The sequence below is a fragment of the Oryx dammah genome, unplaced genomic scaffold (genome assembly GCF_014754425.2).
Source record: "Oryx dammah isolate SB20612 unplaced genomic scaffold, SCBI_Odam_1.1 HiC_scaffold_20, whole genome shotgun sequence".
In the NCBI taxonomy this organism is placed as follows: Eukaryota; Metazoa; Chordata; class Mammalia; order Artiodactyla; family Bovidae; genus Oryx; species Oryx dammah.
In genome coordinates, this window is record NW_024070204.1 from 30,008,180 (window position 1) to 30,032,158 (window position 23,979).

A 23,979-nucleotide genomic window follows, 5' to 3' on the forward strand; every position below is an offset into this window, starting at 1 on the left:
GGCCTTCCCTCCCATAAGGCACCATAATTGAGCTAGTATGCTCTCCACTGTTGGGCGTTTGGGGGCTTTCCAAGTGAAGAAATATTTTGAAAGGTGACATCATGGACTGCTTCCATGTAATTTAATCTCCATCAGTAAAACCTTTTTGCGTTACACACTTTGCACAAAAGCCAAATTGCTAACAAAATTTTAGGGTTTGCTCAGCGAATGAATCAATCTGAAAAACAGGCACACATCCCTTCCTTTTGTGTCATTGTTGCTTTTCCCTGTAGCTGGCACCAGCATCTGTGCGTGCTTAGTCACTCAGTCGTGTCCAGCTCTGCGAACCCATGGACCGTAGCCCGCCACGCTCCTCTCCATGGGATTTCCCAAGCGAAAATACTGGAGTGGGTTGCCATTCCCTTCTCTAGGGGATCTTCCTGACCTAGGAATCAAAGTTGGGTCTCCTGTACTGCAGACAGATTCTTTATCATCTGAGCCACCAGGGAAGCCTCCTAGTTGGCACCAGCAGAAACGGGAAAGTCATACTGAAGGAAGTTCAAAAGATTCAGCAGACTACGGTTGCTGGAGGGAAGGACAGGGAGAAGAGATAGTTAGGGAGTATGGGATGGACAAGTACACACTGACTGCTATATTTAAAATGGATAAGCAACACAGTCCTACTGTATAGCACAGGGAACTCTGCTCAATGTCATGTGGCAGCCTGGATGGGAGGGGAGTTTGGGGGAGAATGGATCCATATATGTGTATGGCTGAGTCCCTTTGCTGTCCACCTGAAACCATTACAACATTATTAATTGGCTGTACTCCAATTCAAAATAAAAAGTTTAAAAAAAGAAAATCGAGCAGAGGAAAGGAGGCTGTGGATGTGAATCTGTGGTGCCCCTGGCCTTCCACAGGGACCTGGGGAGGTTGTGTCGGGTCTCCGTGGGTATCCTGATGAACCGGTCTTGTTGTCGAGTGGTCTCTGCAGAGGCCATGTGGTCAGGGTTTAGGTAACTGCGTGAGCTGTGGAGTCCACATCCTGGGGGGGACCCCTGGCCATGAATTCTCTGACCCTGCATATGCTGCTTAGCACTCTATGCCTCACTTCCCCACCATTCCAGTGCAGACGGTCACAGTGTTAGGAAGGAGATGAAGTGCACAAGAGACTCTCAACACAGCGCCAAGTGCTGCTGCTAAGTCACTTCAGTCGTGTCCGACTCGGTGCAATCCCAGAGACGGCAGCCCACCAGGCTCCTCTGTCCCTGGGATTCTCCAGGCAAGAACACTGGAGTGGGTTGCCATTTCCTTCTCCAGTGCATGAAAGTGAAAAGTCGAAGTCGCTCAGTCGTGTCCGACTCTTAGCGACCCCAGGGACTGCAGCCCACCAGTCTCCTCCGTCCATGGGATTCTCCAGGCAGGAGTACTGGAGTGGGGTGCCATTGCCTTCTCTGGTGCCAAGTGCTACTAGTTCTTAATTACTGATCTAGGAACTTCAGGGGGAAAGGCGTATGCAGTTAAGGTGACTTGCGTGGGCGATGCAGAGTGACTATAACATCTCTCAAGGCAAAAACTTTCATTGTGACTGAGGTTTTTGCTCTACCCTCACTCAGACCCAGCGTTCATAAGGAAATGCAAATCCAATGTTCTTTTTTCTGCCTGTTCCCCCACCTACGGTAAGATGCCATGTGCCAGAAGTGGACAGACTAACCCACACACGTGCAGGCTTTTTGAGGAGCCGCCTCCAGGACAGAGTGGCTCTCCAGACCCAGCACGCGGAGGGACTTCACTTCCAGGCAGGCGGCATCTGTCCCTGTGCCTCAGAGAGTTCACGCTCTCTCTGGCTTCTCTGCTTTGATTCCCTTTCCTTTCTTGCCTTTCTCCTCTTCCTTGGCTTCTGTTCCAGATGTGCCCCCAGAATCCCACTCAAGTCCAGCAGCCCTCTGTCTCCGATTCCTGGGATAATCTGACCTCCTCAGTCTCCCACACCCCTGACCCTGGTCAGGACACGCTGGAGGACAGGGCAGGCTTCCATATGTCTGGAGCATTCCATGTGTCTGCCTGAATCAGCCTCCTCTCCTGCGCTGAGCAGTCAGTCCCTCAAGTTCCCTGCTGGGACTCTTTCACTTTGCTCTGTGACTCCTAATCCAAGGCACGAGGCTAAACCCCCATGTAATCTGCAGGGGACTGAGTTGACTGCAGAATCAACCCAAGCTAAAGAATCAAATAGAACAGCCCGCTGACTCCTGTGGCTTTTGCCATCAGAGGGCAGATGGTGTACAGAAAGCCAAATGCACGATTTCTGGTGTCCCCTTGTCCTTATAATCAGAAAGGGCAGAGGCAGAGGTCCTCCTGCCGTCCAAGCTGAGTTATTTTAGAGCCTCTAAAGCACGGTGGTATTTATTCGATGTGAGCACTCTGTAATTTTAGAGACAAAAACAGGCCTACATTTAAGCTGTGGGATGTCTTTCTAAAACAGACCAAAAAATTGAGACTGTTTACAGTTTTTCTCTTGTTTTCATTGAAGTTTTCTGTTTTCTTACCTTTCACCCTGTGTCTCCCCCACCACTCCAACTTTTTTTTTTTTTTCTCCACCCAGGACCAGATGGCTCCCCAGACCCTCTCCCATCCCCAGGGCAGAAGGGGGCGGCTCACCCTGACCCCAGCCAGACCTCAGTGGACACAGGGCCAGCGAGGCGACCTGAGGACCCTGGAGGGCCAGAGTCTTCCAGGATCCCCAAGTCTGAGGACAGCACATCCCCAGGAACAATGGCAACAGCTCGTCCTGACCTCCATGAGATGAGAGCAGCTCCCAACGCCAGCTCGCCCTGCGCTGCCCGGAAGGCAACGACCCCCAGGGGAGCAGGACCCACGGCTGAGGGGGCACCTCTGACTGGTGCTGGGCTGCCACAAGACCTCACGTCTGGGGAGGAGAGCCAAGAGGGGGTTCCGGGTCACCATGCCAAGGCTCTGCAAACCTCAGCGGTCCTTGTCTCTGGAAACTGCCAGGGGTCGGCTCTGCCCCAGGGAACAGACTCGGGGTCTGCCAGTCCCCTGCAGGCTGGCCCGGCCCTGCCATTGCCAGTGACAAGTGACAAGGCCCAGGAGGCATGTGGGGGTCCCTCGGGGCCCGGCTGCCTCGGAGGGAACGGGCGCTGCCCAGTGATGGACATCGACAGGCTCCTGGTGGAACCAGATGCCTCCGGAGCAAGACTTCCCTCCCTCGGGAAAGGGGACCAGCTGAGCAGAGAGCAGGCTGCCCAGGGGCCACAGCCAGCCTCAGGGAGTCCGAGCCCTGCCCCAAGGAGGCCCGGGGCGGCTGGTCCAGCCCCTCCCCCTCAGTGGGCCGGCCAACCTTCGGTTTTGGATTCCATCAATCCCGACAGACATTTTACTGTGAACAAAAGCTTTCTGAGCAACTACTCTAGGAATCTCAGCAGTCTCCACGAAGACAGCACCTCACTGTCGGGCCTGGGCGACAGCACCGAGCCATCCGTGTCCCTCTCGTCCATGTACGGGGATGTGGAGGACTCGTCCTCGGACCCCGAATCGCTCACTGAAGCCCCGCGAGCTCCCGCCCGGGACAGCTGGTCCCCTCCTCGTCCTCGTCCTCCTGAGCCTTCTCACAAGGGAGACACGACGGAGTCCGAGGAGGAGCAAGTGGAAATCTGTTCCACGGATGGCTCCCCCGATCGACCTTTAGCCACTGCCCTTGCTCCTGCCTGGGTGGCTGCCTGCCCTGCCCTCGCCACAGCCCTGCCGCCAAAGGACGGAGCCCTGAGCCAGGTGGGGGCAGAAGCGGGCCACACAGCCCGCTTCGTGCCAGGCACCTCCACCCCTCCGCAGCCACCTCCTCCTCTGTCAGACGTGAGCTCTCAGGAGGCGGAACCACCTGAGGATGCAAGGGTCTCCCAAGACCACAGGTCCCTGAGTGAAGAGGACTCTGGGGAAGCCACCCAGCCTCCTCCGGGTACCAGGCCTGTCCCCAGCTCCCCAGGCACCCTTGGTTCTCCTAACGTGGTAAATGGTTTGGAGTATGACCGTTTGGATGACAAGACCCCAGCTGAGAAACAAGAAACAGATGTTCACACTGCTGAAAAACAAGCCTCCTTCAGGGCGTGTGTCCCCAAGAACGGAGACTCAGCTCTGGGAAACCTGCACGTCTCCAGAGGTCAAGGCCCAGAGGACTTGCTGCCAAAGCCAAAAGCCATCTCCCGGCGGCCCCTCATGGCCTGGTTTAAAGAGATAAATAAGAACAACCATGGGACACATCCACAGAGCAAAACTGAAACGGAACAGTCCACGCTGCTGGCCGGAAGTCCCGACCCCAAGGCCCAGGTGCCGAGCTCCAGCCACAAGAAGGGGGTGCCTGTGCCAGATAGCCCCCCTCCTCGGCTGGACCTTGAGAATAAAGACTTGCCTGGGAAGAATTCTGTGGAAACCCTTTTGAGTAACTGTCAGAAACCCAAAGCTGGTCCTAAGCTGAAGAGACTGAGCATCAGAAGCAAAGGCAAAGTCAGCTCCGAGGCCCCGGCTGCTCACGCGGGGAAGTTAGGCAGCATAGAGCACAGGAAAGCCCTCATCTCGCCCCAGGCCTCCCACAAAACACTTTCCAAGGTGGCGTTGCACCGGTGCCACACAGCCGACCACGAGGACACGACTGCCGCAGCCACCCCCGCCCCCCAGCCTCCCCAGTGTGTGGAGGGCAAGGTGCCCCCTGGGACCCCGGGCTCCCTTAAGCCCTCGGCATCCGACTCGAGCATCAGGATGTTTGTTTCACCCGTGACCACCCCCAAGACCTTTCCTGAGCAAGGTGGGTGCAGTAGGCTCCACCCGGCGGTACATGCGGAACCCAACCGAGGCTGCCCGGCTGCCCCCAGCCTTCCCAAGTGTGGTCCAGAGAGCAGGGCTCCCCTGGCATCCCCGGGGCCAGCAAGTCCCGCGGCACCGAGGAGTAGCACATCCACGACAGCCAGCAAGCGTGAGGTCTCCACTCCCGGGCAGGGTGAGCGGTCCCCGTTCAGCCAAATGGACTCCGCAGCAGAAGCAGCCCTGCCCGGGGTGACTGGTGACAAAAGAAGCAAAATAATTGCCGGTGGGCCTCCCGAAAGAACCAAGCAGCTGAAAATCATTGAGATCCCTTCTGAAAGGATGCCAAAGAGCACATGTGGCGACATGCCGGCTGAAAGGGACACACGGGGGGGGCTCCTGTCCCAGAGCAGCCGTCAGGAGGAGAGTGAGGTTGGGCTCTGTCACCAGCCAGGGGAGTCCTCCCCAAACCACCCGTCCTCACTCCCAACCCGGGTCTCCCAGGTGGAGCTGGAAGCGCAGCAGCGATCTGTCAGCCTGGCAAGACTCTCCTCCCCTTCCTCCCCACAGCTGCTGGCTAGAAAGGCCGATCCCGGCCAGATGGCCGACGCCCTGGGGGTGCCCAGGAACGGCCCACCAGTGGGCCCAGTGCTGGACGATCATCCCTACTTCACGCCAAGGCCAGCGACCAGGACCTACTCCATGCCGGCCCAGTTCTCCAGTCATTTCGGCCGGGAGGGCCATGCCCCACAGAGCCCAGGGCGCGCCCCTCGGGACGGCCAGATGCCTGGCACCAGCGGGGGCCTCCTCGAGGCCAAGGCTTCCAGAGGCGCCATTCTCAGCCTGGCTAATGGGCAGGGTGTATACAGCGTAAAGCCCCTGCTGGAGACTTCGGGGAACCTTCCAACGACAGATGAAGCGGATGTCCTGTCTGCCCAGGAAACCAGCTGCCAGCTCACAGACAGAGTCACAGTCACCAGGAGACATCACTACTCCCCACAGAACTGGCCCCATGAATCCACCTCCTTTTTCTCTGTGAAGCAGAGGATCAAGTCTTTCGAGAACCTGGCCCACTCTGACCGGCCCGCAGCCAAGGCCGGGGCCGCCTCCTTCTTGTCAGTGAGCTCCAAGCCTCCCATTGGGAGACGGTCGTCCGGCAGCGTGGTTTCTGGGACCCTTGGCCACTCCAGTGACCCAACGGCGAGGTCACTGAGACGCAGCCTGAGTTCCTGCAGTGAAAGCCAAGGTGAAGCCACCACTGTCGTCCCCCCGATGACCAAGTCCCCGTCCAGCATGGCGCTGACCATCTCCCGGCAGACCCCAGCAGATGCCCGTAACAAGGGTGCTGACTCAGACCCCAAGAGACCACCTGGTCCTTCCGGCATCCCTGCCCCAACCGCAACCCCCGCCTCTCCCGCCAAGAGGAACAAGTCCTCGGTGCGTCACACGCAGGCCTCACCTCTGTCCCGCTCGAAGCTCCAGGAGCTGAGAGCCCTGAGCATGCCCGACTTGGACAAGCTCTGCAGCGAGGACTTCTCGGCGGGGCCACCCGCTGTGCTCTTCAAAACCGAGCTGGAAATCGTCCCCCGGAGGTCACTTGGCTCCCCTGCTGGGGGCCTCACTGGGTCCACTGCTCTTTCATGCCCCAAAGATGGGGCAGAAAGGGCCTATCCCAAAGCCACTGACCCCAGAGCATCCAGTTCAACCCATAATGTGGGTGAGACCACCCAGGATCTGCCTTCCGGAAGAAGCTGGTCAGTTAAGTAAGTGTCCACTCTTCCCCTTGTATGTAATTTTTTTTTAAATGGACTAGTTCTAGACTTTTGGAAAAGTTGCAAAAATAGTGCAAACTTCCCATCTACATCTCACCTAGCTGCTCAAGTTAACATCTTACATAACCACAGTCCGTTTGTCAGAAGTTAACATTGAAACAACACACAATTAGCTCAATGACAGACTTTATTCACATTACACTGAATAAATCCCACTAACATCCTTTTTCTTTTCCAGCCTCCATTTTTTTTTTTTAATACTGGAAAAATAAAGTGCCTGCAGGGAAGTGTTTCCCAAAATGTTGCTCTAAAGAGAGGCTTTTGTAGGACAGGGCACTTTGCAAAAACACAGAGCGAGCGAGCGAGCGAGCGAGCGAGCGAGAGAGAGAGAGATGGTAGGATAAGGAAACGGGACCATCGGGGGAGGATTAGAACATTTGAAAGTGACTGAAGTCAAATAGGAAACTTCTAGTATGTTTTAAAATATTTCACTGGCGCCTACAGAATATTTAATATGTCTGAAATTTTCTGTTCAAGTTCAGCACTGGTCCCCTAACATCTTGGAGGGATCCTAGAATCCATAGGAATTCCCACTGCTGTTGGCAGTGAATAAAATTCCTGTTGAGCTTTTGAGCTTCTTCAGTTTCAAATGGAGTTCTGACCAAAAGAGAGCATGAAAATCAGAAAATACCTGCAATGCGGTAGAAAGATCATTCTTAATGCATCCCAGTACAGTGGCGAGGTTTTTTCCTTTAACATTCTTCCAATATGTTTGTATTCTTTAGTCTGCAACAACTCCTGGTCTCAGCAGGGGATCAGCAAAGACTGCAGTCCATTCTGTCGTCAGTGGGGTCCAGGTCTACGGTCCTCTCTCTCATTCAGGAAGCGAAAGCACAATCAGAGGTGAGTGAAAGAGAGAAAATGGGGAGGTGCATCCCTGTGTGCGCAGGACTGAGTCCCTTTGCTGTTCACCTGAAACCACAACATTACTAATCGACGATACCTCAGTACAAAATAAAAAGTTTAGTGTCGGGGGGTAAAAAAAAAAAAAAAAAACTACAGAAAACAGGAAGATGGGACTGCTGCCACCTCGGTGCTCAGGCGTGTGCCACAGGCTTTAGAGGACCCGGGAGAGCCCTTCTCCCAAGTCCCGTGTGGCAAGTTCAGCAGCTCAGTCTGATCTGTCTCGATAGCTTGCAGCTTGTTTCAGAAGCTCACTTGTGTTGAATTTTTCAGTGCCAGATTGGTGTTTTAATCCCCCAGGAGCGACTAGTTACTATCTTCCCCACCTACCCCCACACCTGGAGTTTGTCAGCAGCAAGCACTTCCAACAGGACTAGGCACGTTGGAACGGTGGGGGAATGGCCATGAGTACCTCTGTCCACCTAAGTGGACATAACTGCCTGTCAAGGGAGCCACCTGCTGGGGAAACGAGAGTTAACAGCTGTGTAGCCCTACCCTGCTTCCCTGGTGGCTCAGATGGTAAAGAATCTGCCTGCAGTGCAGGAGACCTGGGTTTGATCCCTGGGTCTGGAAGATCCTCTGGAGAAGGGAATGGCAACCTACTCCAGTATTCTTGCCCAGAGAATTCCATGGACACAGAAGCCTGGTGGGCTACAGTCCATAGCGTCACAAAGAGTTGGACCCAACTTAGTGACTAACACAGTCCCACCCTGGCCCCAATTACAAGACCTTCAAAGAAGAGGATTAGTCATTACAAGTCAAGTCCTTCAATAAATTGGATGTGACAGTAAACAATAACAAAAGAAACCATGGGTTCATATTTAGAATACTTCTCTGAAGCATGTTAATTTCTCAGAAGGATTCATTAAGATTTGAACCCAAATAAATGAATATTTTTTTATCCAGAGGAAAAGCAAATCTGAACAATTTTTCTTGAGTGGTAATATACCTGGTCACTGATACCACCTGAGAGCACCATTCCAGAAATTCTAACATTACCCAAAAGGGTACCCAGATGTGACGCTGGCATCTAACATGGAATGGAATGAACCAGAATGGAGAGGAGATGGGGAGGAATAGAGATCAGTCCCTTTCAGCTTCTACTCCCTTTGGCTTCTCTGTCCCTGGTTTGGTCTGTGCAGTTAGGAAACATCTTGAGACACAGGGCATTTTTTACTTTCAGGAAGAGGGACTGTTCCATCTGCTCCCTTCTTTTGTCGACTTGTTACAAATGATGAAAGCCTTACTCTTGGATTTTGCATCAAGTTGGCTCAGTGGGTTCATAATTTGCCAGGCTTTTTGCCCCAGACATGTGTTAGATACAAGGGGAAAACCAAAAAGCCTCAACCAAGCTCACACACTTGAGAGGCACATTGTCAGGGACCACAAACACAGCAGCGACTCTGGTGTGGACAGTGTGCTGAACGCCACCCTGGGGACATCTCCCGGCCTCCCTCACCTCCTCACCCTGGTTCCATATTCACCAGCAGCTGTTGAAGATTATTCCGACTTTGATCAGAATACAGCTTTCTTTTGCCTTTTTTCTTATTGTCTTCAGTTAATTTTGGAGAGGAGCTTTGAGTAGAAACGTGCTTTCTCTGCCATCTTCAGAAGTTTACTACCTTGCTTTTTTTCCAATGAGTATGATCTGCAGGTGGTGTGCTGACTTTCTGTGGCCTCTGGAGGGCGCTATGAGAGACTGAGTCAGGAAACAGCTCTGGTCTTGCCACTTCAACACATGCAGATCTTGGAGAGCTCTTGAGGACCATCTAGCTTCGCTGATGCTGTGCTAACCTTTTTGGAGAGGCAACACTTAGCCTAGCAGTCGGTCTCTAGAACACTTGTACCCACAAACACAACTAGAGCAAGAAAAAATTTTGAATAAATTAAAATTTTGGTGATATATCCCAGAATGCAGGAGAGTCTCATTCTTAAATCTTTGCTCCAATAAGGTATTTAAATATCTGAACAGTATTTCTAGTTCACCATCCCATTTCCCAGAAGCAGCACAGAGATCATCTCCCAGACCACATGTTCCTGTTTTTCTGAGAAACCCTGATCATCACTCCTCTCCAGTGACCAGCATCTGAGTGTATATATGCTTGAAACTTGCCCATGAAGTAAACATCCCACCCCCGCAAAGTTCTGCTGGATATTCTAGTGTCAGCTTAGGTTTGAATGAACCTCTTTAGAGTGGTGTAAAAATGCTTGGGATTACTCTTTAGAACTCATACTAAACCCTGTTTTTTTAAACATTGGTTTCTTTGCCCAGCAAAACAAAGAGGTGGTTTTCTCTTTCAACATTTTCACTTTCTCTGTTGCAGCCAGCCTGGATAGATTCTTTTTCTGTTGCTGAGCTTGAGAACACCTTGAATTGATGGATTATAAATCAATTACTTCAAGGGAACCCTAGCAACCCAGCTCTTTAAAATGATGCTGAATCATATCTAGCATGTGGGCAAAGGAAGTCGAAGGAAGTCAAAATTCAGAATAATTAGCCCAGATAATTTGAAAATCTTTTTTGCAAGGTACCTTTCAATTGATGCTTAAAACACAGGAATGTCTTCTGCTATTTAACCCGAGGACTCAGTTACTAAGAATGTTCTAGTCCCAGTGAGTTGACAGTTTTATATGTACTTTCTATTTTTTCAAAATACTTTGTGTTTTTTAACTACCAGTTCATTCATTGTTCCTAAAATCGAATGAGCTGAACATGGTGGGGTTGAGGGGGTGTAAAACTTATGCCTTCAATGTGCTCTTATCCTGTCTTGGCACCTATACTTCTGCTACTGACAACATGGGCTTTGCTCAATTGTAGACTGAGAAAACTGTAAAGAAATCCTTTCATGATTGAATTATGTGCTATGATCAGATTTGGGAACACACCATCTGGTGCTGAGAATGGCTTTAAGTGTCCCGTGTCCCTGCCCCCATCCTGGTTCATATGACCTTCCCAGTGGTCCTAGAGCTATAAGATGGACCCTTGAAACTCTGCATAAGCACCACCCAGGAGGAATGCAGGGTATCTGAGACAGGCCCTCCACTCCCAATACTGTGCGGAAGCACCTAACCACCAGGGTTAGCAGCGACAAGCTCCACAGTACTGTGGGGAGGATGTGTTCAAAACTTCCTTACTCCAGCACAGGAAATATATTGGTTTCTGTTTCTTTTCACCAGAACAAAGAAGATATTTGCTTCATAGTCTTGAATAAAAAAGAAGGCTCAGGTCTGGGATTCAGTGTGGCAGGAGGGACAGATGTGCAGCCAAAATCAATTGTGGTAAGTGACAGTGTCGAGATGCTGTCGGGTCAGTCCTGCAGCAGCCTGAGAACTTAATCAGCACAGAATTCATGGCAGTCGGTTCAAAGAATGGTGACGGGACACCGCCCCCCCCCCGCCCCCCTGCAAAACAAAGTGGGGAAAGTGGTACGTAATGTTCTCGTTGACAAACACAGGCACTTTTAACACATAGGGAGTGACCTAAGATGCTGCTGCATATAAACAGTTGTCTACATCCTCATATTCACCTAAACCTTTTATTGGTTTAAGATGGACCTTAGAACTAATGGACCAAAACTTGCATTTGCTTTTAAATCTGTTTTCTCAAGATTAAAATTTTACATCACTCAAGAAGCCTCTGAAACCATTAGGGAGGTCAGCTTCCTTGGGCGAGACCCGGTTCTGTTCATCTTTTTGCTTATTGCCCCATGGAGCACCAGTATTCTTGCCTTGAGAATCCTATGGACAGAGGAGCCAGTCCATGGGGTTGCAAAGAGTTGGACACGACGAAAGTGATTGGGCACGCACATGGAGCGCCAAGGCCCATTTTAGACGCTACTGCTAAGTTGCTTCAGTCTGTGTGACCCCATAGACGGCAGCCCACCAGGCTCCGCCGTCCCTGGGATTCTCCAGGCAAGAACACTGGAGTGGGCTGCCATTTCCTTCTCCAGTGCATTATAAGGGAAAAGTGAAAGTGAAGTCGCTCAGTCGTGCCCGACTCTTAGTGACCCCATGGACATGGACTGCAGCCCACCAGGCTCCTCTGTCCATGGGATTCTCCAGGCAAGAGTCCTGGGGTGGCTGCCATCGCCTTCTCCGATTTTAGACGCTAGCAAGAGTGAAACTGCTGGGGCGCTCCTGCTGCTCTTACTAATCCTGTTTCTCACATGGAATGTTTTTGGTAAACTGAGTGTTGGTATCGCATGGAAAACTTGCCATCAGAAACTTATTTTACTACAGCTTGGCGCTTTTGCTTTTTCTGGACATCATAAGTGAATTTGGCTCTGTCCTCCCCTCGTCACAGGTGCACAGGGTGTTTTCTCAGGGGGCGGCTTCTCAGGAAGGGACTGTGAGCCGAGGGGATTTCCTGCTGTCCCTCAACGGTGCCTCACTGGCTGGCTTAGCCCACGGGGACGTGCTGAAGGCTCTGCACCAGGCACAGCTGCACAAAGAGGTCCTCCTGGTCATCAAGAAAGGGAGTGATCAGCCCAGGCCCTCCAGCCGGCAGGAGCCTCCCACAGCCAACGGGAAGGGCTTGGTGTCCAGAAAGACCAGCCCCCTGGAGCCTGGAACAGGTAAGAAACCAGTTCAGCAACTGCAGTGGCCTGAGCTATTTGTGATGGTTTTGGCGAGAATGGCACTGATTCCTCTGAACAAGTAAGAAACTCTTCCTGTCCAGATGCCTCCACAGTGTCGGGCGCATTCGTAGTCTTCCCTCTGCTCCATTGTCTTGCTCTTATTCTTCTAGAAAACCGAAGCCCTTCCCAGTACAAGCAAATACCTTACTTAGCAGATCTTGTCATGCTTAACCTTTGCCCTTGCACTGTCTCAGCTGTTTGGTGTACTTTTTCTCTTTTTGGCCACATGGCTTGTGAAATCTTAGTTCTCTGACCAGGGATTGAACCCTGGCTCTGGCAGTGAAAGCACTCACTTAACTACTGGACCACCAGGGAACTCCTTATTTGGTGTATTTTCAGTGGAATCCTGGAAACAAGCTGTCAAAGGAAACCACTGGGCACTCAGTCCTAACAGCTTTCAGAGTTTGTAAGACTCAGGAACTCAGATACAGAAGGCTGTCCTGAAATTTGTAATCATTAAGTATTCCTATAGCAGCTTCAGGGCATCTGGCCTTGAACCAGCTTTAACAGAGTTACCAAACTACACGCACGTTCAGGGCATAAATTTATTTCTTTGTATTCCTGTTCTTCAAGACCCTCCTGCCCAGGGCTCTACCAGATCTGATATGCTTTACCCATGATAAGGTGGTTATGCCTTGGCAAGCACTGACTGCAGCCCACGTGGACTTGATGTTAGAGGTGCCAAGGAAGCTTTTAAAAATCCTGATGCCCAGGAAATCCCCAGGCCAATTAAGTCAAACTCTGAGGGGGAGGGTGGGGTGAGGGATGGGGGCCCAGTATCTTTTCAAGGTTCCCAGGTGATTCCAGTATGGGCTCGTTTTCCTGTTTAACTGAAAGTAAAATGACCTATTGAAAAATGATGCCCCTCCCACTGTGAGGAAGTTTCTTTCAGACCATGTGGAGTGGCCTTCTTTAAACCACAGGAATGGCCGTTATATTCAAAGGTGGTGATGCTACTGGTCTCAACCCCAAGTGGACGGTTTAATCTGTTTGTGGTCCTTCCCCTGCCTCCCAAGCAATTAAGTGCCCTTTCCACTCAACTCAAGACATCCTTCACTGGTATAGAAGGGAAGTATAGAAGGGAAATAAAAGGCAAATTTACAATCTGTATTCAGACCCCCGATATAGACCTCAGCCAGGCCTCTCCAAACTAGCACACAAAGTAGGCACAGGCTTGTTGCTATGGAGCAGGCATCACCATGGAAACGCTCTCCCCATAGTGGAGCCAGGAGATGGCAATGAAGACAGCTAGTGTGTGACACAGACAGACAACCAGAAGCAGGGGTACCCCTCACAGAAGGAGGACGGAAGCGCCACGTCTCACATGAGGCCTGGCATTTGGGTATCACAGGTTGTCAGAACCAGACTGTGATGTTCAGCCGCCAAGGCTGGCAGGAAATCAAATCTGATTCCCGAAGCGTGACTTCAGTCTACCCTGAGATGTGCACTGACTGTAGGGATTTCTGCCTGGGCAGCAGTGCCTTGTCTGTGCTTGCAGAAGGTGCTTAGGCGAGCAGAGGGGTGGGGTCGGCAGGAACACAGCTCCAGGTGTGGGGAGACCTACCTTAACGTTGGTGGACAGGACTTGAGAGTGCTCGGGGAACACGCTGGGGGCCCCTGGGCAGGCAGGGCCTCAGATCACTGTCGTCAGCTTTGCAAACACATGCTGTCGCTGCAGGGAGAAGCACGGCTGTGCACGAGGCTCTGTGTGTTGAAGTGCTGAAGACCTCGGCCGGGCTGGGCCTGAGTCTGGACGGAGGGAAGTCATCCATGTCTGGAGATGGGCCCCTGCTCGTTAAAAGAGTGTACAAAGGTAATCACCCAGAAACCCCAGTCCTCGGCCCAGTGCCTATTTTCTCTATGTGCATGTCAGTGCTTTCCATCTGGAAATCAAATTTGTTTTAAAAATTTTACCATGTTTTTAATGCTGACATCCAGGGTTTACTGCATCAGCTCTGTCGCAAGCATTTCACATGTGTTGCTCATCCACATGACAGTTATATAGCATGGGTACTGTTATCATCCCTGTTTTACAAAAGAAGAAACTGAGCCACCAGGGAGTTACACAGACACCTAAGGTCACACCGATATAAGTGGCCAAACCCAGCTTGAACCCAGGCTGTCTGCTCCAGTGCCTGTGCCTCCAGCCTCAAGGCTGTATCCCTGACTCCATGTTCTTACTTACCATTAGCTGTATGGACATGAATACAGCAAGCTAAGTGATGCCATCAGAATTGCCGGTCAGGGGTACTTAACATTCGTCAAGGTCATATTCATTTAAAATTGCAAATGCTGGATTTCAAGAAAGCCAGTAGATATCACTGAAATAGTTGGGAGACAGGAGGCCTCTTCATGAACTCAGTGTATTTTATGATCTTGGACAGTTCTCAAAATTCTCTCTCTAGGTCCCAGAGCTGAGCAGTTATATTAATAATATAATTATACTGATGATTTGTTTATATACACCCACATATGCTATTTATATGTGAAATATTTTATATTACAATACTGATTTCATATATATAATATATATTGATATTGATATTGTTAATATACTTATTCAGCTCAGGAATCTGAAGAGATTCTTGGGACTGCCCATGATCACAAAATGAATTATTCAAGTGCATGAAGAAATTTCATCTTTACCAGTGATTCTAACAATATCTACTACTCCCATCTTACTTTCTTGAAGTCTGAAGTGAAATCGCTCAGTCGTGTCCGACTCTTTGCTACCCCATGGACTGTAACCTATCAGGCTCCTCTGTCCATGGGGATTTTCCAGGCAATAGCACTGGAGTGGATGGCCATTTCCTTCTCCAGCGGATCTTCCTGACCCAGGGATCGAACCCAGGTCTCCTGCATTGTAGACAGACGCTTTACCGTCTGAGCCACCAGGGAAGTCCAGCTGTAAACAGTGGTGGCCAGAAACAGGCTGTTTGCTCACGGTCCCTGGGGCAAGCAGAGGACAGGCACAGACCAGGAGCCGAGCCTCTGCCGTGTGGTGTCTAGACGCTCGGCACCAGGAAAAGGGGAGAGACTGCACCTGTTAACTTGGCAGCAGTGGGTCGCATAGAGCCAAGTTCAGGAAAACGTGAGTTTGACTCTCAAGAGCGCTCCTAAGCAAGAGCTCTAAACAAAAGGATACAGAGTACATGAGGAAATCGTCAACAGACACGACGAACAGCAAAGTCCATCAAAAAACTGAGGCAGAAAAATATTATCCATGAAAAGACAGGGTATTCAAAAGAAGCAGGCAGATACATTAAAACAGCCACAAAAACCCATTAGCAGAAACAAAGTCTGAAAGTGTTTAAGTATTCAAAGAAAGTATTTAAATTAATGAACAGAATTAAAAATATACTAAATCCTTAAGGAGAGAATTTATAAAAATCAAGGAAGAAACCTTAAAAACTGCAGCACAACGGAATAAAGATATAAAAATTACAAAAGGGTACTGAGCGATAAGGGAGAATGAGGAATGCCAGATAAAGCAAAAGAAATATTCGGAGAAGTCATGACTGTTGAAAAACAATAGGAGTATTCAGGCATAAGAAAACCTAAAAAAGCACACAGCAAATCTGCAGCTGGCTGACTACAATCAGACAGGCAGCACCAATGAAGACGATGGAATAATGAACGGACTGAGCCTAAAACAGCAAGATGGGGATGTTTAGGACACGCACAGTGAAGGGTAACTGTGATCAGTCACAGGATATGAAGCTTCTGCCGGCCAAGAAGCTCACCCCTCAATAAGGTGTTTTTGGCCTGTGAGCCAAAAGACCAGGGGCCAGATAAAGCAGCACCCAGGTGGAGACCGGGAGGCCAGGCCCAGGAATTCCACAGCATCTGCAGCACCAGAGTGGAAAAGCAGCCCCAGGAAAGATGAGTGCCCCTGAGATCTCCTAGTAGAGCAAAGACGATGTCCTGGTATTTCCTGGCCTCTGTCTAGCATCAGGCTAGAAATCCATGAACACTGTGTAAGTGGATAGAGAGAAAGGGAAAGATGTACCTGTTCCACAGACAAGCCTTGCCAGTGCTCTGTGTACAAGCCTGAAGATTTATTCCTGGGAAAAGGCATTCAAGGATTTCTGAATATTATATTGCTCCCTCCTTTTGAATCTTTCTGGAGACCGGTAAAGCTAGTTTCTTTGTTCAGGCTTAGCACTCTACCCAAAGATTTTTTCTTACCTTTATTTTACTTAAAAATTTAATGGATACAGATTTTCTGTTTATCTTGGTTTCCTATGCCTTTCAGCCCAGACACTAAAAGCAATACAGCAATATTCAATTTCTTAATCTAATACAAAAAAATTCTTTGAATAATAAATGAATTAAATATTATATTTCCCAAAAGCTCTCTTGAAGGTCAGGGATTATTATTGATGAAAAAAATCAGTAAATAATTACTTGTAACCTCTTATGTGAAGCAGCAGCCATCAAGGTAGAACATCATCACTATTACTGTCTGGGCTGCTTTACAAAAAAATTTTTTAGCACTTAGCAAAAAAATTTTTTGCTATATTTGGGCTGCTTTTAAAATGTTTCTCTTTTCATCATTTTACCAAGAATATCAGTAACACAATAAGACAGGATTAGAGGTATGAAGACTGGAAATACAGGAATGTAGTTTGTCATTAATGGCAAATTATATGTTCTTCCTTCCTCACTGGAAAAAAGCTAAGAGAATCAAATGTCAAGCCAATATAAACAGTTCACCAAGATTGCAGAATTCACAATCAACATACCAAAAAAGCAACAGAATTTCCTGTATATCAACAATAACCATTGTTTTAAAATTCTAATAGGATTACATAAATATCATCAAAAACACACCATAAAAGTGTATAATTTATATTACACATATATATATTATACACATATATAAAATGTTTAACTTCTAAATGGCAAAAAGTTTCATAAAAATCTAAGCAACTAGAAGATATTTGCAATGTATTTACATCAACAAAAGGCTAATTCCAGAATATATTAATAACTATAATTCAATGAGAAATACAAAATAAAGGGAAAATCTGGGTAAATGAAATGAACAGAAAATAGACAAAAGTTAAAATCTAAATGGTCAACAAATAGAGGGAAGGATACTCAAACTAATGAGTTATTGGGTGAAAATTATAACTACTAGGAATCATCTTTTTAAAATCAGTTTGGCCATAAATAAGAAATCTCTTAATATGATGTGTTGGCAAGATGTAGGGAAAGGAGAACACTCATACTTTCTTGCAAAAGTATATATAATGGTACCTCTCTCTGGGGAAGAATTTGGCAGTGCTTGCTAAATTGGAAGCTATGAAACAGTTTAAATTTCTATCTGTAGCAAAATGATGAGTAAAATACATTACATCCATTAAAAAGGAAAACTATGCAGCGATTCAAGAAGCAAGTAGGATCTACATCCATTAATGGGGACGAGCTCAAGAGCCGCGCTGAACGAGAGAAACAGCTAGCTGTGCGTTCAGTACTGCAAGCCACCATGCGCAGGAACAACTGAAAGGAACCTCAAAGTGTGCTACACAAAAACTAAGACGTTTTTGGGAAAAAAGCATGAAACCCAAAACAACGGTGGTTTAAACAAGGTTTACTTCTCTCTTGTGTGTTAAGAAGTCCAGAAGCTGGCACAACCTCTGGTGTGCACAGCACTGAGTGGTTCAAGGACTTCATCTGCTTCGTCTCATTAGATCCGTGTAAAAACCTAGTGAGGGAACAAGATAGGTTAACACCATTTTGCAGGTGAGAAAAATGAAATTTTAAGAAACCTTAACCTGCTTGAAGTCACAGACTTGAGACCAACCCACTGTGACTGCCTACAGCCCCTAACTCACAGCCTCCTGTTTTGATTGATTGGAATCCCCATATCCTTAGACTCAGATGAACACCCAGAACCTGCTTGGGGCCTTTAGTTAATATTCCTAGAACAGGAACTATGCTAACACCGTGTTAATTGGGTCTGTTAGACATCAGTGCTTTAAGACTTCCAAAAATGTGTGTCTTGAGAAAGCAATGATTAGGACTAACTCAGTCTCCTTGTTCTTTGTAGGCCTGGCATCGGTGAGGACTCATCTCTTTTCTGATAAAAGTATCTGTCATTAACAACATAAAGTGTTTTGTTCTCGAATGGGTTGTGTTTGAACTTCCTTTCTTCCAGCTATATTTTTATTATTTTGTCAGTCTTTATAATCAACTATAATTTCAAATAATAATGATGATTTTAAAAAATTTAGGACAAAAAGATCTGCTCAGTATTTTGAGATCCAATTAAACATTTGAGAAAATTCTTTTCAAACTTAGGTATTTTTCTCTTTCAGTATCCTTTATTCCGTGCATTTCTCCTTTAATATGATTGTTGCAAATGTTAATGTGCAAGAATATATAGAAGGGGGTGCAAGCCCTGTCTTTCCCAAAGTTCATCAACTTGCCATAACATACACAGAGCTTCATGTAGAAATGTTAAGCTTTGTTAAGTAAAATGTATCTCTGTGGGTCACTGATGAGTATATAATTCTCATTAATTCTCAGCATGTTAGATATATCAGCCAATATCTATTAACAAGTAAAAGCTGAACTTGTTTTTCATTGGTCATTTGGATTTTTGATGGGTTGATTATTGATGTGGAGATCTTTAGCCCAGCTGAAGAGTAACCCCCATTCTATTTGTTGACTTGTATTTAGTGAAATATGAAAATATCTTCCCCTGGTCAGTTGATTATGTTTAGGGGAAGAGGGGTTACAGATTTGAATTTATGTGGTCACATTTCTTTTTCTGAGTATATGCTTTGTGCGTCTTAAGAAAAATTTCCTTCTCCTAAGATTAAAGGCAGCACATGGTTTAGAGATTTTTCTTGCTAAAGGTTTTAGTTTACTTGTAAATTATTCTAGATATTATGAAAGTTCCCAGCTATCATTCTGTATTTATTCTCACAGGTGGTGCAGCTGAGCAAGCAGGAACAATAGAAGCTGGAGATGAAATTCTTGCCATTAACGGGAAATCTCTAGTGGGGCTGATGCATTTTGATGCCTGGAATATCATGAAGGCTGTCCCAGAGGGACCTGTGCAGTTAGTAATTAGAAAGCACAGGAATTCTTCATGCAGCAAGCACTGGTAGTGACACTAACAGTGCTTGTTACTTTTTTTTTTTTTAACCTGGAATCTCCTTTTCTCAATTTCTTTCTTCGGCAAATCAGAATGACTTCTCTAAACAGTGGGTTCGTGAAACAACAGAGAAGCACTGGTGCGGGCAAGACTATCAAACTCCCCAGCGTTTTTGCTCACACGTGAAGCAGCAGCCTTGGAGCTGAACTCCTAAGCCTTCTGCCTGGATCACTTAGGCTGGGAGGGTCCACTTCGTTCCAGTGCCTGTCCCTTCCTGTCTGTCATGTTTCCTAATGGGGACACAAGATGTGGCATGCCCTTCTTTACTTGAAACATTTAGTGAGACCTCCAAATCCTTTCTCCCACCTCTCCCAACATAATCAATCCTGGCAATTAGTGATCTAACTAACAAAGTCTGAGGGCAACACACATGTCACAACTAAAAGGACTAGTTTTATATAATTTTGTAAGTAAATGACAGAATGTTTTTAGGCACATTCAGTGGAAGGAGCTAAGGGTCTGTTATCCTGAAAAGAAAAACATGACCCTTGAACAAACAGAATCAGTTATGACCTAATGGTTAGGTTGGCTCAGGAATTATCCAAAAATTAAAAAGCAAAATACAGAAAGTGGTATTTTTAGTGAGTATAATGTGCAACGTATGGCTGCATAGTTTAATCGGTGGTTACTGATCACCATGAAGTATTGATCATGATCTAAAGTGTACGTCGTAAGGCAATTTTACAGGAATGCAGTTTGGATAAACTGTACTAAATAGCCATGAACTTCACTGCTTAGAATGAGCAGAAAGTTCCAGCTCTGGAAGCACCTTACATCCAGTTTGCAACTTGTCTTGATTAAATGCTGAAATTCAAGACTGGTCAATGAAAGAGCAGGCAAAAATACCATTGTCACTGAGTTTCCATTTTTATATTTTATGTACTCTCCAACCACTAATTTAAGCTAAATTTTTAGAAACCAATTATCTTTTTAGTATCTTTGGATTGTAATCCAAGTAGAGGAGCTTAAAATACTCCTTTTAGAGGACTTTTTTTTTTTTTTTTTTTTACTTTTTTTCCCCTTTCTCAATAAGCTTAAGAAATGTAACATTTCTAACCATTGGATCAATTTTCCTGACCTTGACCTGAGTGTAATGACATAGCTCTGCAGTGACTGAAGTTTTTGCTCTTTTTGTTTTCCTGTTTTGCAAATTCTCTTTTGCCAAAAATGTTTCTCAGCAAAACACAGTTGTGACTCACGCTTGCTTGTGACACTCATTCCAGCTGCTCTTCCTTCTGAAGCACCAGCTTCTTTGTAGTAACTGTTTCCATTCGATGTTGCTGTTCCTGGCCACCAAAAGGGCCGGCCTCTCCTCGTACTGTACATTTTCTTAACGATCCAGACCCTCATCAGCTCGTTTACTAAAATGTAATCAGAAGATGGAGAACGAGGGTGAGTCAGTCTTTCAAGGTAAAGGAGCAGAATTGAGTGGTCACAGACCACATGCTCAGGTGGCACAAAGCAGCTCACTGAGTGCTGAGAATACGGGTGAAGCTGCATACCTGCATCCACGGTGACGCAAAGGTTTTCTGTGGGCGATTTCTTTAATTAACCTATTTCTGAGTGACTGATCCCAGTAAACCTCTGTGGCGCTGGCCCAGGGAGGTTCTCAGATGGGATTGAGTTATCTGGCTGGTGTGAGCCCGATTCCTCATTTTTAAACAGGTTATACAAAAGGGAATGTAGTTCACGAGTTTGCTAGAAAGACCTGATTAATTTAGCTTCTACTTTTCACTACTGCAGTTCCAGGTAGGATACTATAGGAAGTCCGTGCAAGGTGCATGCTAGATTGTTTTTAAGTCTCTGGGGTCAGTTTTGTGGCTTCTGCTTTCTTGCCTAAATGAGAGATGATTTGAAGTACACGCTGAAAATTTTTTGTCTCTCCTCTTCTAGCTGTGCCTACATAGAAATGCACAGTCCATGTGACAGGAGCTTCTGAGGCAACAAAACAGTCTCTCCTTCTAAGAGTTCCTAACCCTTATAACTAAAAAGTGTGAGGGTAGCCCTCTGGTTCACTGAACCATATTCAAGTCATCAGCTATTTCTAGTGGACCTTGCCAGAAGGCTTCCCTTGGAATTCGACAGTTAGAATTTAAGGAAGCAAAAGCTAAACTTTGACCCTAAGATAGAAAGATATTTACTTGTTGTCAGTGTCCAAGGCATGACTTGTATTTCTAATTAGTCTAATAAATTCCCACACTTCCTGACGTGAACACTAATGGTATTGTCCTACTAAAACTTCCATTGTTTTGGTTTTTTTAGCTGGTCAGTCAGTCATCCAATAAGCTATGATGGTAACTTTGTTATAATGTGTATATCGTAGTTGCAAGGATATACCGTGAAGGTTGAAGTAAGTTGGGTTTCATTTCTATCCTCCCATACACAGTTCATTTAATTTTAGGGTTGACTTAATTGGCACCACACCTGTTGTATGATATTATACATTATCCTTTATTTATGTAAAATAAAATGCCTTATATATTATGAAAGAGTAAGTGCAATAATACAAAATAGCCTGTACATTTTTAAAATGTTGTCGCCAAGTTATGTAAATCCACATCTCTATAAACAACCTTTTTAAAGTAATTTTAAGAAAATAAACACTGTTTACTACTTGTTTGTGTTTTTAGTTCTGCATCTATAGAATAACATTTTACAACATGAAGATAAATACTGATGACCTGAATGGGTAAGAGGAACAGGCAAAAGAAGTCAAATCCCTCCTCTTCCATGGCCACACCTAGGATGTGACACAAACTCAAATCCATTCCGCCTCTGAAATCCATAAATCACACAGCTCACACCTTTACAACCTCCTGGAGCTTATTGCCCCCTTTCTCGTGGTAGTGCTTCTTCAATTTCAACAGGTCTCTATTCCCTAGCGTGCATGCTAAGTCACTTCAGTTGTGACCAACTCTTTGTGACCCTATGGACTGTAGCCCGCCAGGCTCCTCTGTCCATGCGATTCTCCAGGTAAGAGTACTGGAATGCATTGCCACGCCCTCCTCCAGGGGATCTTCCTAACCCAGGGATCAAACCCAGAGCTCCTGCATTGCAGACAGATTCTTTACCAGTGAGCCACCAGGCAGGGAAGTGCCACCTGGGAGGCCCCTAAACAACTGTCAATTTTTTCACCTTCAGAAACCACTCCGCCCTGCATTCCTTCTTCTCTGTTTGGACTAGACCCTATGGTAGAACACAACAGTCTCCATCCAGCTCATTAGGCACACAGCGCCTTCACTCAGGTTGATCCAGGATCCTTTCAACCAGCCAGCTTCTTGGTGCCTACATGCCAATTCCTAGAGAAAAATCTCACAACTGAACAGTATGATGATGCTGCAAATTCAGGGTTTCCAGCCTCAACTGGATGCTATTTGCAGTTGTTTTTCCTTGTCAGTTTTTTCTCTCCTTCATGACGACTACACTATTCATTTTTCCTAAAAACCCAACCCATTTTCTACCCGCTCCCCAGAAATACTTGGGTGATCTAGGATCTTACTTCAGAGTGAAATTAAAAGCATCTACTTTATTTTAGGCTCTTTTGGTTTTCAGATGCAGACACCAAATTATAGTAGTCCAAGGAAGCAGGCAAGATGGCATCTCACGGAAATCCCAGAATAGGACTCAGCATATGACCTGGCCTCAGTGACGGGAGGAACTCGGGGGTCGTGGGTCCTCACTCAGTGCCCCCACTGGTAGGGCTCCACTGCTGGTTGCATACCCGCCTCTCCTTCCTCCACCAGCTGGCAGCTGTATCCTCAAGTCTTCACACCATTTATTTAGAAACTGACGAATGCTATTTTGTAATAATTTGGGCCCCACTCTATATCCCTGCTGCCTGTCCAATTTTCCATATATCCTCCAAAAGAAAGGTTCTGATTGGCTCAGTCCACTGCTACGCTTGGTTAGAGCTTTTTCCTGGAGGAGAGTTTTAATAAAATATAGAAATAGCCACAAACCCATTCTATGAAAGTCGAAGGCTACATACCATGCACAATAAAGGGAGACCAAAATGACAAATGGGATACAATTCTCTGAAGAAGAGAGATATGGTATGAAATGAGAGTTCTGAAGAATGTAAAGAATGTCAACAAAGCCTTTAACTTGAAGAAAGGGGATAGATGGTGAACCCCAGAAAGGTCAGAAAGCACCCTGAATTGAAGCTATTTCCACTCCGCAGAATGGCAGGGAAGGAGAGGTTGAAGACGAGTCTCATTTTGATTTTCCCAGGCACCCCGTGAGCCTCAGCAGGTCACAGGAGTAATGGGGGAGAAGTGGTCTGCTCTCAGGGGAGCCCCTACCACACAGGTTCCTGCAAGGAAAGGGCTCAACTGATCCACTCAGCCTCTGCTCACCCAAGCCCATAAAGGCCACACCTTTCCTCTTGATCCCCTCCAAGCGAGGTAGATCTGAATAAAGATTAAAATCAGCTGGTGTCCAACTTTCTCATCCTAAGGGAGGAACTGAAGGATGCTTGAAGACAGCGCTGAATACCCAACTACTGACCAAATGTCAGGCTTCAGTAGAACCCTGCCTCCTCCATTCAACAGCCTCTTATGAAAGAACCAGGAAAGTTGGAGGGAGTATGCAATAGGCAGATTAAAGAATACCTTGGGAGTCAGAAGAAAATTATAAACACTAACTGTTT

At 46.9% G+C, this 23,979-nt stretch overlaps 1 protein-coding gene across 2 annotated transcripts in view; it reads left to right on the forward strand.

Moving 5' to 3' along the window:
- The window catches only part of PDZD2 (PDZ domain containing 2), a 327,378-nt gene extending 305,430 nt beyond the window's left edge, over positions 1-21,948 (forward strand). For both annotated transcript variants that reach the window (XM_040262279.1, XM_040262281.1), the window contains 6 exons: positions 2,582-6,554; positions 7,349-7,466; positions 10,704-10,805; positions 11,830-12,100; positions 13,842-13,976; positions 19,103-21,948. In XM_040262279.1, the coding sequence (XP_040118213.1) occupies positions 2,582-6,554; positions 7,349-7,466; positions 10,704-10,805; positions 11,830-12,100; positions 13,842-13,976; positions 19,103-19,284 (4,781 nt within the window). In that variant the 3' untranslated portion in view covers positions 19,285-21,948. The remainder of the gene's footprint in view (positions 1-2,581; positions 6,555-7,348; positions 7,467-10,703; positions 10,806-11,829; positions 12,101-13,841; positions 13,977-19,102) is intronic.
- Positions 21,949-23,979: the final 2,031 nt, after the last annotated feature.